Here is a 15,534-nt window from a genome sequence, read left to right on the forward strand (position 1 = left end):
ATTGTATCATCTTAAGTATCAAGTCAATAAAAATTGAAATGTACGCTAGCAGTTTTTAGAAACGAAATTAAAGAACGTTAAATTGGAACAAACTGACTTATAAATAATCTATCAATTTGGCACTATGTTAATTAAGATTTAAGAAAATTATTATCACAAACTAAAAGAATACAGACACCAAAAAATAATAATCCTAAAACACTACTTAGAAAGAGGGAAACGACACCGTTTAGCTCTCTACGTCATGGATAGGATCACGTAATAGGATAGCCAAGGAGTGAGTAAACAAACAAGAAAACTGAAATTCGGAACCCAATTCATAAACGGTTCCCCAGAGTGAGTTGGACTCAGAAACTCGGCACTGACTCAGCGATGCAACTCAGCAGCTGCACCATTAGCTGCAGCAGAAAGCTCTTCATTTCCCCTAATAAATCTTCGAAGCCAAAGCCTTTTTCCAAGCGGTGGTTGTGCTTGACGATCTCCAACTCGGCCGAGTTTAACTCACTGGAATCGGAGACACTAAAGACACTGGAATGGAGCTCCGTGTGCAAGCAGGTGGCGGCATTCACCTCCACATCCATGGGCTCCTCTGTCGCCAACAACGCCCGCTTTCCCGTCGGCCGCTCACCTCAGGAGAGCCAGATGCTTCTCGATCAAACCACGGCGGCGAGGCTCGTCTCTCGGCCGCCGGACTTCTCCGAAATTGAGGACATATCGGAGATTGTCGCCGTCGCCAGTTCCGGCCAGCTGCTAACCATCCGAGAGCTCTGTACCGTTCGTCGCACGCTTAAAGCCGTTAGGGAGGTGTTCCAGTATTTGGAACAGTTGGCTTCGGATTCTAATAATCCAGAGAGGTATAGATCTCTGAACCTTTTTGGCAATTGGTTCATAAATTTTACTCCTTTTAAAACTTTTTCGTATTATTCTGCTAGTTCAGTGAAATTGCTTGGTTTCATCTTTAAGGTGAATAAGAGTTAGAATTGTTTTATTTTTAATATCAGTAAATGTTTTTTATTCTATTATCCAATGATATGTTAACTCATCATCAGAACAAAAGGGGGGAAAGAGGAAAGAAGTGTTGGGGGGGATGGATTGTGTTATTACTTTCATAATAATCTTAAATCCTAATACTTGTTCGACTGAATAGATTGTCCAATTATCAGGACAAAAGATTTAGATATATGCTTTTGGTGTCAACCATTACTTGGAGTAGTAACCTATGTGGTTTTTATTACTTTCATTTTATTTTCTAATTCTATTGGTATGAAGTTATAAAACCTAGCTTTCCCTAATGTTCAAGGCATTTTCTTAGTCGGATTCAGTTCATAAGCAGCTTCTTTTATGCATTTGGCTAGCTATTGTATTTTTCTTTGACAAAGTTTGAAGCATAGATCATATGGTAGTGGATTCTCATGGTATGCATAGTGTAGTACTCAAATAACTTTATCCATGCAATTGTTTCCAATTAGGTACTCTCCACTTCTCGAAATATTGCAACATTGTAATTTCCAAGTGGGCTTGGAGCAGAAAATAGAGTTTTGCATAGATTGCAACCTTTTTGTTATTCTTGATAGAGCAAGTGAAGAGCTGGAGATAATCAGATCAGAAAGAAAGAGGAATATAGAAAATTTGGATTCTTTGTTAAGGGAAGTATCTTCTCGAATATTTCACGCTGGGGGTATTGACAGACCATTAATTACTCAGCGTCGATCTAGAATGTGTATTGGTATTAGAGCTTCCCATAGATACTTGCTTCCAGATGGTATAGTTCTGAATGTTAGCAGTTCTGGAGCAACATACTTTATGGAACCCAAAGAGGCAATAGATCTTAACAACATGGAAGTTAGACTTTCAAACTCCGAGAAGATTGAGGAAAGAGCAATTTTGAGTTTGCTCGCATCTGAAATTGCAAATTCAAAACAGGAGATAAATGATTTATTGGACAAGATTCTTGAAGTTGATCTTGCTTTTGCAAGGGCAGCTTATGCTCAATGGCTGAATGGGGTATGTCCTACTTTCAGTTTAAGCAATTTTGAAGGCTGTGATTCCGTTGAAGAGAACAATGATTTAACAGTAAATATTGACGGTATAAGGCATCCATTACTTCTGGAGTCCTCTCTAAAAAACTTTAAAGATGGTCTTGCACTAGGATGTGTAAATGATGCTGATGTGGGTAATGGAAATGGAGCTCTGAAATCTAAAAGTATGTCAAAAGGTACGTATGAATTCCCTGTGCCAGTGGACTTTAAAATTAGACAGGGAACCAGAGTGGTGGTCATCTCAGGACCTAACACTGGAGGGAAAACAGCTTCCATGAAAACGTTGGGCCTGGCGTCGCTTATGTCGAAGGCTGGAATGCATTTGCCTGCCCAGAACTGTCCAAAACTGCCTTGGTTTGATGTTATCCTGGCAGATATTGGAGATCACCAGGTAGTATCTGAACTATAATTTGACCCATAATGACTTTAATTTGATATGGTCTCATTTGCATGCCTGATCCTTTTTTCCCCACCTCTCCATATTGAAGTCCCTTGAACAAAATCTATCAACTTTTAGTGGGCACATCTCACGTATCTGCAAGATTTTGGAAGTGGCCTCGAAAGAGTCACTTGTTCTTATTGATGAAATTGGCAGTGGAACTGATCCTTCAGAAGGTGTAGCCCTTTCTACCAGTATCTTGCAATATCTGAAGGAACGTGTTAATGTGGCTGTTGTAACTACTCATTATGCTGATCTAAGTAGAATGAAGGAAAAGGATACCGGTTTTGACAATGCAGCAATGGAATTTTCACTTGAAACATTACAACCAACTTATAAGATCCTATGGGGATCCACTGGTGATTCTAATGCATTGAACATAGCACAGTCAATTGGCTTTGACAGAAATATAATTGATCGTGCACATACATGGGTAGAGAAGTTAAAGCCAGAACAGCAGCAAGAGAGGAGAGGGATGCTCTATCAATCATTACAGGAGGAGAGAAACCGATTAAAAACTCAGGCTGAAAAGGCAGCAGCCATTCATGCAGAAATTTTGAACACATACTACGAGGTAGAATCTTGATGTTTCTCTGGAAAAGGCAGCATCCGTTCTTTGTTTCTTGATTCCAATTTATGTTCCTTGTTCCACATAGTATTATAAATTCGTAATTAAAGTTCTCAAACCTGTTATAATAGAGAAAAAAGAAAACAAAGGGAAAGAGAGGACTGATCAATCAGCACATAAATTAGCATTACAATCAATATTCCTTGTCTTGGTTTATCCCTAATTTTCATCTTAAATTAGTTCACTAGTAACCTTTACTAGGCTGACAAATCCTTGGAGATGACCGAGCAACAATTGTTGAAAGTTCAATACTTTTTTGGGAGTTTATGTATAGAATATGACTGTGTGGTTGACTCTATTCACAATCACAAGATAACTACACTGTCTACACAGATTCGTCAATCGAAAAGGATTCATATAATGCCTTTGTTGCCAGAAAAAATTGTCTAGCAAAAGGTTTCTCTTGTTTTCTATAAAAATTTAATTGATTTCTATTATTTCTGGAGTACTTCATTTCCTTCTTTCACCTCCATCTCTTATAAAACTCTACAAATAAATTGTGAAGATCCAAGATGAAGCAGAGGACCTTGATAAACGTGAGATGGAACTTATGGCAAAGGAAGCTCAGCTAGTCCAACAAGAGCTAATGGATGCAAAATCTCAGATCGAAACTCTGATACAGAAGTTCGAAAAGCAACTCAAAATTGCTGATCGAGATAAACTCAGCTCACTTATTAGAGAGACTGAATCAGCAATAGCCTCCATTGTAAAAGCTCATACACCTGCAGATTCATTTCCCATCAGTGAAGCTGATCGTGCTTCATATACTCCACAACTTGGGGAGCAAGTTCATGTCAAGGGATTGGGAGGGAAATTAGCCACAGTGGCTGAATCACCTGGGAATGATGATACAATCTTAGTACAGTATGGCAAAGTGAAAGTCCGTGTGAAGAAAAGTAGCATCAGAGCTGTTCCGTCGAGTGGAAAGAATGTTGTAACGGGTTATTCCGCACTCCAGGGGAGACAGGTATGTAAAGTAGTTTATATCTTTTCTGTCTTGTATAGTTCAATTGATATAATTGTCCTTTTAGGAAAAAATTCGAAGTGATATGAAATTTCGTGTGTCCATCACTTGGATATTTCTAACACATTGCATAGATAAAGTAATTTCAGACCCGAACATTACTGTTTACTATGACCATTTTTCTGCATCAACTTAGACTATTTGTTTGTCCAGTAATACTAGGATATGATACATGAATGATTCTAAATGTTGAACATTTGACTTTTGTACTTAGATCGTTTTGAATGAATAAATTGAGGGATTGTTCAAATTATGAAAATTTTTGGGCTCAATCAAAATTCTGAATTTTTAACATCTGGATGTAATAATGTTGAATCTGCAGGATGGAGAATTGAGGAGAAATTCAGAGACCAACAGCAACATAGAACCTTCTTATGGTCCGGTAGTGCGGACATCTAAGAATACAGTGGATCTGCGAGGTATGCGACTGAAAGAAGCTTCCATTAAGCTTGAGATGGCAATCACCGAATGCAGGCCATACTCTGTTCTTTTTATTGTACATGGCATGGGAACCGGTGCTATTAAGGAGCGAGCACTTGAAATTCTGCGAAATCATCCACGTGTTACTAACTATGAACCAGAAAATCCAATGAACTATGGTTGTACCATTGCTTATGTCAAATGATGAAGCATTCTACTACACATCTTTGTCCCTATATACAACTTATGGTCTCTGTATAATAGGTATGTTATTTATGCATAAATATTAAATTGTAGATTTGCACTACATATGTTATATTATATTTCACCTTATAATGCACTACATGTCAACAGCACTAGTATATGCATCAATGCATGTATTTAATTACCACCAGAAGATAAAAATGGATTTCGTTTCTTTCAATATGGAATACAGTACAAACCAGAAAACGAAAAAAAAGTTACAAAATGATTTATATATGTTCACTATTTGCTCATCAAATTGAAGCCACTTCATTCATTCACATCCCACACCGCAAATCACCACAAAATCGCAGAAAAAAAATCATTAAACAGCAACAAAATTATCAACACAGCATTCTTGATTGATTATTCTTGCTTTTTGGTTTTTCCACTGAAAACCCTAGCTATTTTTTCCGTAGGCACCAAAGGCAGGTACGGAGAAACCCTATACCTATCCTCCACGGCGGCCATTACTGCCTCGTTGTACTTCGCCGTGCAGTATGCTGCCGTTGGCAGCATTGTGCCCACCAAGCGTGGGAACAGCGGCAGCGAGTTCAGCCTTTGCCAGGCCGAGGCTGCATATTGCTCTGCCACTGGCTCGTACCTCTCATACAGCTCCTTTGCGGACGGCTCATACTTGGTATAAACGTTTTTCATGGCGTCAGTAATGGTGTCTCTCGCGGCAGCGGGAGCAACCTGCATGGCAGCCACAGAGGCATCAACCTTCTTATCGGCATAGCGGAGGATCTCGTTGGGGACAAGGTGGTAATTGTTATAGATGGGTTCTATGACGTTCTTCATGCACTCTTCCACCGTCTGAACGCCGGGCTTCAAGGAGCCAGAGCTGTCCTTGGCATAGTTGTAGGCAGCGGACCACCGCATTAGGGCTTGTGTGCTTGCAGCGTGCACGAACCCAAGGTACTTTAGCTCTTGTGCTTGTGCTTGTGGTTGCTCTTCTTCGATTTCAGATACCTGAAAAATTAAGTGGTTTACGTAACGTTGCATATTGCATGGCATGCATGAACGAAATTATTAAAGATTAAACGTGAAAATAAACTAAAAATTAACAAATAGAGGAGGATAATTACGTTTACGTTAGGTACCTGGTTCTGGTGTGATTGGGATGCCATGAAATAAAGGAGTAGTTTGGTTTTGATTCTGATGATTGGATAATAAGAGGTTTTGTCTGGAGGTAATATGAGTTTGTAAAATTGGGAGCTTTTGTGTTTTTACTATAAATATTGTTGCGCTACTTTTGATTATATTCTTTATATATTTTTCTTTTTGTATTAAAAATAGAGTGTAAAAGTAAAATACAATTATTCAATTAAATTTATGTATTTAAATATTTTTTAAAATAATTCTTTTGTATATATTTACGGAGTATTTTATACATACTAATAATAGTAATTAACTGTAGGGTTAGGGTGTGGAAACCAATGGCTAGGCTGGAAATAAGGGACAAGGGTGCCTTAGTTTTAGAATAGAACCTCATCTGTGTGTGTTGACGTTATGCACTTATGGACTATCATTTTGACTTTTGACATACGTGAGCTGTCCAGAGAAAATTCTGTGACTGTTTACTATGGATAAATTCGAGTTTGGTCAACAAGATGGTTTTATCTTTAGTAACGGTTTTTCTCTTTTTAGATAGGAATAAATTATCAGTTTCTTTAATTATATTACGTATACAAAAAAATTAATTACTAAATTAACTATAAATATAAATTATATATTAAAAATATATAATATATAAATAAATATATCTATTTTTTGTGAGTAATTTTTAGCTAATTTTCTCAAAAATAGAAGGTTGGATACTCTTTATGATTTGTTTAATTATTATTAAAAAAAATTAATTTATGTCATCATGGTTAATACTAACTACCTCTTTAATCTTAGTTAATTAAACCAAATTACTAAATCATGGTAAACTCATTTTGCAAATTACAATAATTTTTAATTTAAAGAGATCTCATTTTTCAAATTTTTCACTCTATCCAATTTTTTTAATATGTTCCAGCCAAAATAAAATAAAATAAATAAAATAAAATCAAAAGCTAAAAATAAAAGTTAAAACAAATTCAAAACAAAAACCGAAACAGAAATTGAAAATGTCGAACAAATTCGAAAGACAGAGGATGTGTATAGTCTGAATCACATACTTAATTACTTATGATCATTATCTCTAAGATATCCACCCCTAATTTCCTTATAAGTGTTCTTCGTTTTTACTTTTGATTTCGCTTTATTTTGATTTTTTTTTTTTTACTTTTTTTTAGTTTTAATTTAATTTTATTTGTTTTATTATTTTTTGGGTTTAGAACACATTAGGAAAAAATTGGATGTATTGAGAATTGAAAAATTGTAAAATGAGACCTTTTAAAAACGAACGTAGTTTGAAAAATAGGTTTAACATGGTTTAGGAATTTAGTTTAATTAACTAAGGTTAGAGAAGTAGTGAGTAATTGAGTATTAAGAGCACTGTTAGGGGCTAGCAATTTTCTAATTTTTGAGTCAGCAAACAACCATCATTAGTATTTTTATACCTCAAACAAAATAAAGCCCAAATACATATAGAAAGCGTGTACTGACGCTCCTTTAGGCAGCGTTTGGTTTATGTATCTCTTGAGACAAAGACACAGAGACATAGACATTAAAGACATGGACACAAATTATTAGTATCTATGTACTGTGTTTGGTAAACATTGAACAAGACACAATAAAATTAGAAAAAGTCCATATTATCCTTATAAAAAAAAATAGCCACCATTGCTACTACTATCATCCACCATCTCCACCACTACAGATTTATCATCACACACGATTTACCATAAATCAATCAGCAAAAATTTTACAAGAATCAATAAGAATTTTTGTTTTTCAATAGAAAAACAAAAAAGGAGAAGGTAATTGAAGAGCAAACTGTGAAAAGAGAATACCCAAAGTAGAGGAAGAGGCGACAATGGCAAACTCAAAGAGGAAGAGGGAGAAGCGGCCATGGGCATTGCGAAGAGGGAGGAGAGGTGACACCGCAAATCTAAACGAAGGAGACGTAGCGATGGCACGGATCTGGACGAAGGAGTAGACGAATGGCGGCGCACGGATCTGGATGAAGGAGGAGACACAGCAGCAGTGCTCAGATCTGGATGATGTGGGAGACGCAGCGGCGGCGGCACGCGGATCTAGACGAAGGGGGAGACGCGGCGGGATGAATCTGGACGAGGAGATGCAGTGCTGACGGCGAATCTGGACGACAGGATGCGATGGGAGGAGGGAGGAAGGAGGAAGGAGGAAGGAGGAAGGAGAACAGTCACGGTGGATGGAGAAGGAGAGAGAGAAAAAAGAATTAGGGTTAAGAAATTAACAAAGGGTAAAAGAGTAAAAAATTGTGTCTAATTGATTGTGTCTCTATGTCTCAATATTTTGGAAGTACACTGAATACATGTATTTTGTGTATACTTGTGTACTAACGTGTCCATAAAAAATGTGTGTCTCAACAAACAAACATAGGACATGTTATAGCGTGTCCATGTCTCTGTGTCTGTGTCTTTGAAACCAAACGCTGCCTTATCACACGCTCTTTTTCTTCCCCAAAATTTCACACTCTCTCCTCTACACTCTTGCGGACCATCTTTCTTGCTCTCAACGCTAGAGCACGCTCAACACGAATCAGTATTCTTGAACTCGTTGTCCATCCCCAGTAGCATCTCCAATAGCAGCGGCGTTACTCTCTGCAACAGCATCTCTCAACTCTCTATCCATTCTCCTTCGTTTTTAGTGATGCGTTATACTTTTGCAAGGTTAATGTGAAGGTTAATGAGTTTTGATTTTTGTTCATTTATTGCTTTTTGCAACTCTTACCTTCTTGCTGTCCATCATTCTGTATCCATTCAAAACATGCAAGGAGAAACTCATAATGACACCCAAAAATATTACTCAATGTTTCTTGTCTATTCATGAAAAATCTTTAAGCACTCTATAATAAAAATTTCTTTTGATTTTGATTTTGATTCAGCATATCTTGTTTATGATACTTAAGTACTTTTAATTTATAAATCTTTGAAAAAATTTATTATGTTATTATCTCAGTTGTTAGTAGAACTTTGTTGTGGTAGAGCTTTGATAATGGCTACTGCACAATTAATTACTAGATTTTTTATATGTGTTTGTGCTAATAATATGTTTCTTAATTATCTTTACCAATTCTTCGGGTAAACCTTATCTTACTAACAAAATCAATGCACTTGGCATAATTTTGATAAAATTGATTTGCATCATCAATGGTTCCAAAACACATGCCAATCTTGGGCACATCCTGTACAAAAGTTAGCATACATCAGATAGTAAAACAAAATATCATTAAAGTAGGTGCAAACTATGTTAAGTCATGTGTGAAAAATTTCATTAAATTGGGTGTAAACTGTGACGAGTAAGGTGTGCAAAATCTCATTAAAGTGGGTGCAAATTGTCTGATTCATGCGTGCAAAGAATCATTACATTGGATGCAAACTGTGCTGAGTAAAATGTGCAAATCTGATTAAAGTAGGTGCAAAATGTCTGATTTATGTGTGCAAAATTTTATTCAGATAGATACAAAGTATCCTGAGTAAAGTGTGCAAAATCTCATTAAAGCGGGTGCAAAATGTGTTGAGTGAAGTATCTCGATTACTTTTAGGTATTGAATCAACAAAACCCTTTTGCATAAATAAGAATCCTTAACAAACTTCTAATAAATTGTTGCTAATTGGTTGGGACATAAAACTAATTACTGTTTTTATTGTTGCTAATTGGAGTTTCTTTGATGCCTTCAAAGATTAGCCTTTTGTTAATTAAGAATTGAAATAATCTACTAGAGATTTTTACCATTTTTTAGAGATCAAATCAATCCAAGAAAGATACTCCACATTAAAGCAAGTTAATTCAGTTAAATACAGTTCACACAACTATAAAATTACAAAGATATCCCTGTTTAATGTTCATACAATATTATAACGTTCTCTAACTGCTAACTAATTTGTAGAGTTAGAATACAACTTTTTGTCAAAAAAATAGCATATCTTTTTGAATCCCATAACTACTCATCATGAGTCATAAGATCATAAGAAACATGTCATATTACTAAATACTAAATATTAATCTCTTTTCTTCTCTCTCTTTATCTCTCCAAATATTTGTTTGTTCATTCCTCTATTGATTGCACTTTTTTACTTTAGTTACTTTTAGGTTTTTATGGAACTAACTATACAAAAGAAAATGTAAAACAGAACCCTACAACAACAGACCGCATTTAAATGCATCACCAACCAAAACAAAACAACTACATAAAACACAACACTACCTATTAACTAACTTAGCCTCACTTTCCTAACCCTTGGAAATTATGTAGTTCCAACCCTAAGAAAATCATAGAACATGTTTACTGTTATAGAACAATTACAAATTTGATGCTCCTACTTCTACTTCGGGTTCTTAGCAGCTAAGGTTAGATCAGTTTCATTAAGCATGCATCTTGTCTTATTATCTATTTTCCTTTCTTATTTATTTCTATACTTATTTCATATAAATTAATAAATTATTATTTTGTTAAGAGGTCAAACTAGGTGAAATATAAAAAGACAACAACAGTACATAACTTAAATTACACTGAAAAATCAAAACAACAAACAAGAAATACTAACATTTTTTATATTTTCTATCTTAGTCATTTCATCAAAGAGTTGGTTTGCTTTAATTGTGCACTATTGCATTATGAAAATCAAAATCGAATAAGGTATAATTTGAATTATGTACATTCAATTTAAACTCTATTATGAAAAACAAAAACAGCATGCTTTGCGAGCTCAGAAATTCATAATCATAATCATCATTGTGTTCATTGATGCACTATGAAAATCATTACAAAAATCATGAAATTAGAAGAGGGAGAAACTGCTTACTTCAATATTTTGTTCTTCTAACACTGATTTCATCATTGACATGGAGCGAGAAAGTAAAATTCTGAGTTGTTCTGCAGCTGAGAAGAAATGAGCGACAGAGAAGAAAATTTTTATCCAAGAATAAAAGGTGAAGCTTCAAGCTTTGTCAACGAAAGTGCGATCGTCGAAGAGCCGGCTAGTTCCTTGGAGAAGAGCGTGCGAGAAAGCCGTTTGTGATAGCGCGTGAGACAGTCCTGGTATAAAAACACATGCTGGTTGAATGATGGTTAAATCTTGTTATATTTGCTGGTCCCTGAGAGTTTCTGTAGTATTAATTACGATAACACAAGTTAATTTTTCAATAACAATTAAACAAATTATAGAGTATACAACTCTCTATTTATGAGAAGATTGTCTAAAACTATAATATTTAATACTTTTTAGTAGGGGTGCACATGGGTCGGGTGAAGCCGGATTTGATGTGACCCAGACCCGACCCGAAATATACACCGGGTCCATTTATTAGACCCGAACCCGGCCCTAGACCCGATGAAACCAATACACTTTCGGGCCACAATTATACCGGGTAAAAACCGGGTGAAAACCGGGCCGTTAACATTACATTACGTTGATACCTTCTTGTAAGCTAGCATGTAAAAATATCCAAATTTCCAAGACTCCAACCATTATTTAACATGGTAAAATTCACTTAGAAAAATATAACAAGAACCAACTCTTCTTCAAAATTAAAGCATAACCACAATCAATGCTAAAGTATAACCACAATCAATACTAATATTGTCTAATAATACCAAATATTTAAATCCATACAAATAACACAATATTATGCATTCTAAACATAAAACATTAACTTATAGTCTTATAATGACTAATAATACAAAATATTAAGATTTACAATACTTAAATTCCACATAAGAATAGTCATGATCCATCACTAATAATACAAAATATTAATTGTGTATGATGACCGGGCCACCGGGCCGACTTCGGGTGACCCGAGCTATGGCCCGGACCCGACCCGAAATAATGACCGGGTCTATTTTTGAGACCCTTACCCGGCCCTAAACCCGATGAAATCACACCAAATTAACCCCAAAAGTGTTCGGGACCGGGCCGGACCTTCGGGCCGGGCCGGGTCTGTGCACCCCTACTTTTTAGGACTAAAATATGACGTTTAAAATTTAACAATAGGATAATATTAAATTTGTTTAAAATTTTTTGGGATTAATATAAAAAATTTGATACTTTTTAGACTAAAATAAAATATTTAAAATGTTAATCATCAAATAAAAATTTGACCCAAATTTTAAGAACCAAAATAATATATTATTTTTTTTATTGGAAGAATAAAGAACCAAAATGAACGGGTGCCAATGTGACTTATTTTGGGTCCACTAGAATTATTTTATTTTTTATAGTATCTCCCAATTCAAAAAGTTAAAAATTAATTCGTTACAGATCTAAATTATTCTCACATACTACATGTTCTCAGGCCCATGAGATATGACCCATAAACGATTTGATTTGGGTAAAAAATAGAAACAGAGGTAGAGCCCAAAGAATAATACAGACCGGAAAAAGGAACGAGGGAGAATGCATGGACCCAAAAAGGAATAAAAAAAAGTTGTGAATAGTTCATAAATTCATATCAACCGGACACGAGTCGTGGAATCGTAATTTATGGACCCCACAAGAGCATCGCGAAAAAAAAAAAATTAGAAATTAGAATTATGACATCGATTAATTAATAGATAGAATTGAATAGAATACAGAGAGTTGTGTTGCTGGGTTTGAGGGTGTGACTGTGATCGTGGTTTAGGGTTTTATTTGGGGATTAGCCCTACTCCAGTTGTAACTTGTAATAAATCAGAATCAGAATCAGAATCAGAATGGGTGGTGGATCAGTGAAAGATGTGCAGTCGAAAAAGGAGCTCCATGAGGTGGTTCACGGCGGCGCTCCAGTGGCGGTGCACTTCTGGGCGTCCTGGTGCGAAGCCTCGAAGCACATGGACCAACTCTTCTCTCACTTATCCACTGACTTCCCTCACGCCCACTTCTTAAGGGTTCGCTTTTTTACTTTTCTTCTTCTCCACTTCCTCCATTTTCATTTCAATTACTTTACTGTGTGGTTGGTTTTGCTTGATTATTGGTGTGAAGGTTGAAGCGGAAGAGCAACCAGAGATATCCGAGGCTTATTCCGTCTCTGCTGTCCCTTTCTTTGTCTTCTTCAAGGTAAATTGCACCTTTTTCTCTCTTGAATAAAAAACTCTGCTGATAGTTAATTGCTCGATAAATAGTTAAACGGCACCATAGCTGAATCAATCAAGTGTAAGGATCAAGGACAACTTATGATTCTCTGTATTTCAATCTATTGGGGCTTTTCTGCCTATCTTAGGTTCGGTTTGATTTCACGACTCGTATTGATCCCATGAATGACAATGTTTCTACTTTCATGATCAATTCGGTAGTATAGTTTGTTGCAGTGTGCTTGTAGTTGATTGGTTTGGACACATTCACATTACTTTTAGCCACTGATGGTGACTTATTCCCGTAGTTGATGTTACTACTTACTATGGAGTATAATATGGATGTAATTTCTAAAAGGAGCAAGTTCCATATCTAGCATTGTTTAGTCAGAGTGAAAACCTATGGTGTCTTTACTCAGCTTGACTACTTATGACCGATAATTCATAAAATAGAACGGGAAGTATTGATTGATTACTCTATTATTTCATTGGTCTTTGTTTTGTATGCACATAAAGGTCGGAACATGATTATTAAAGTTGAACGTTTTGATTATTGTGATAATGTGATGTGATGAGAGAGTTTCCACAAAGTCTATTACCGTAATTGAGTGTTTAAAATGATTTATGTTGAAAAATAGTCAAGTGTGAGCCTTTCCTGCATTTCGACCAGGGAAATTTTCCCCAGTACAATGCAAAAAGCTGCATTTATATATTAAGCTAATTTTGGAGTATAATTTATTAGTTATATGTTGACTGTGGGAGCCAGGTTGATTATTAAGAGTATAGTGTTCACCTCCTTCTGGTTGATTTTTTTTAGTTGACTAGAAGTCATTTTTCTGTCAGGATGGCAAGACCTTTGATACATTGGAAGGAGCAGATCCGTCAAGTTTGGCCAATAAGGTTGCTAAAGTAGCAGGCTCAATCCACCCTGGAGAAGCTGCTTCTCCTGCCAGTCTTGGGATGGCTGCAGGAGCTGCTGTTCTTGAAACAGTGAAAGAATTAGCAAAAGAAAATGATTCTTCCAAGGCAAAAGGTCAAGTTCAACCCGGGCTTGGTGCTCCACTGGAAAAGCGATTGCAGCAACTCATTGACTCTAATCCTGTCATGCTTTTCATGAAAGGAACACCCGAAGAACCAAAATGTGGGTTTAGCCAAAAAGTTGTTGATATTTTGAAGAAAGAAAAGGTTAAGTTTGGAACTTTTGACATCCTGTCAGACATGGAGGTTCGTGATGGCTTGAAGAAGTTTTCCAACTGGCCTACATATCCTCAACTTTACTGCAAAGGAGAACTTCTGGGTGGATGTGACATAGCAATTGCTATGCATGAGAGTGGGGAATTGCAGCAGGTTTTTAAAGATCATGGGGTTGATACCACTGATGAAACAAAAGTAACAGAATCAGGAAATGCCAAGGGTGGCATTTCAAAATCCACCGATTTGAGCACTAAATTAACCTCTCGGCTGGAAAGCTTGGTAAATTCAAGTCCAGTTATGCTGTTTATGAAGGGAAAACCGGAGGAACCAAAGTGTGGATTCAGTAGGAAGGTTGTTGATATTCTCCGACAAGAGAATGTGAACTTTGAGAGTTTTGACATTCTTTCTGATGAAGAAGTTCGTCAAGGGCTTAAGGTTTATTCGAACTGGTCCAGTTATCCTCAACTATATATCAAGGGAGAGCTTATTGGTGGATCAGACATTGTGCTGGAGATGCAAAAGAGTGGAGAACTTAAGAAGACTTTACATGAGAAAGGTATTCTTCCCAAAGAGAATCTTCAAGATCGTCTGAAGAAATTAGTTGCTTCTTCACCTGTGATGCTTTTCATGAAGGGTACCCCAGATGCTCCGCGATGTGGTTTTAGTTCCAAAGTTGTGAGTGCCCTTCGAGATGAGGGTGTGAGTTTCGGGTCCTTTGACATATTGAGTGATGAGGAGGTGAGACAGGGATTGAAGACATTCTCAAACTGGCCTACCTTTCCTCAACTCTACTACAAAGGTGAGCTGATAGGTGGATCCGACATTGTGATAGACCTGCAGAATAATGGGGAGCTGAAGTCAACCTTATCTGAGTAGGTTTATTATTAGTAGTACATTTAATAACGGGTTATACTTAGAAGCCATTTTGGTGGTGTATTGAATCTTGATTCTTGAATGAGTTTGATGACATTTTATATGGCAAATTTTGATGCTGAGTCAGGAGGTTGTGTTTGATGATTAGAATGTTTTACATGGATACTATATCTCTTTTCATAGTTAGTACATCATTTTTGCGCTCTATTGGAGATTTGCAGGTAGATTTATTTCAGACCATCAAAACCTTGAAGAACGATTTTGGAATGGAAGTTTTTTCTGAGCCGTTGGGGAAATTCTAAATATTTGATGCATCTTTTTTTCAGACAGGATACCTGATGTGAATTCTATAACTTAAATGAGACCGGTTATGTACTAGTATATGCATCTTTGTCTTGGGATACACCATATATGTCTATATGCATCTCGTAATAGAAGAATGTATAATTAGATTTCTATACCTTAAATGTGAATTCTATAAGCATCTTT

At 36.2% G+C, this 15,534-nt stretch overlaps 3 protein-coding genes across 5 annotated transcripts; 2 read left to right on the forward strand and 1 right to left on the reverse strand.

Moving 5' to 3' along the window:
- The first annotated feature begins 196 nt into the window (after positions 1–196).
- On the forward strand, positions 197–6,154 carry LOC112733481 (uncharacterized). 2 transcript variants are annotated; one of them, XM_025782442.3, is made up of 6 exons: positions 197–854; positions 1,470–2,430; positions 2,528–3,052; positions 3,612–4,073; positions 4,453–4,814; positions 5,213–6,154. In XM_025782442.3, the coding sequence occupies exons 1-5, from the start codon at positions 373–375 to the stop codon at positions 4,753–4,755; spliced, it is 2,733 nt and encodes a 910-aa protein (XP_025638227.1). In that variant the 5' UTR covers positions 197–372; the 3' UTR covers positions 4,756–4,814; positions 5,213–6,154. The 2 variants fall into 2 exon arrangements, with proteins under 2 accessions (XP_025638227.1, XP_072068675.1); XM_072212574.1 differs by having other exon boundaries at positions 240–854; positions 2,528–3,502.
- Positions 4,947–6,034, reverse strand: LOC112733482 (stress-related protein). 2 transcript variants are annotated; one of them, XM_025782444.3, is made up of 2 exons: positions 5,897–6,034; positions 4,947–5,765 (listed from the first exon to the last, which is right to left on the reverse strand). In XM_025782444.3, the coding sequence occupies exons 1-2, from the start codon at positions 5,921–5,923 to the stop codon at positions 5,160–5,162; spliced, it is 633 nt and encodes a 210-aa protein (XP_025638229.1). In that variant the 5' UTR covers positions 5,924–6,034; the 3' UTR covers positions 4,947–5,159. The 2 variants fall into 2 exon arrangements, with proteins under 2 accessions (XP_025638229.1, XP_025638228.1); XM_025782443.3 differs by having other exon boundaries at positions 5,882–6,010.
- A 6,251-nt stretch (positions 6,155–12,405) lies between the features above and the next one.
- On the forward strand, positions 12,406–15,171 carry LOC112733483 (monothiol glutaredoxin-S17). Its single transcript, XM_025782445.3, has 3 exons — positions 12,406–12,795; positions 12,890–12,964; positions 13,822–15,171. The coding sequence occupies exons 1-3, from the start codon at positions 12,622–12,624 to the stop codon at positions 15,046–15,048; spliced, it is 1,476 nt and encodes a 491-aa protein (XP_025638230.1). The 5' UTR covers positions 12,406–12,621; the 3' UTR covers positions 15,049–15,171.
- Positions 15,172–15,534: the final 363 nt, after the last annotated feature.

The sequence above is a fragment of the Arachis hypogaea genome, chromosome 13 (genome assembly GCF_003086295.3).
Source record: "Arachis hypogaea cultivar Tifrunner chromosome 13, arahy.Tifrunner.gnm2.J5K5, whole genome shotgun sequence".
Taxonomy (NCBI): domain Eukaryota; kingdom Viridiplantae; phylum Streptophyta; class Magnoliopsida; order Fabales; family Fabaceae; genus Arachis; species Arachis hypogaea.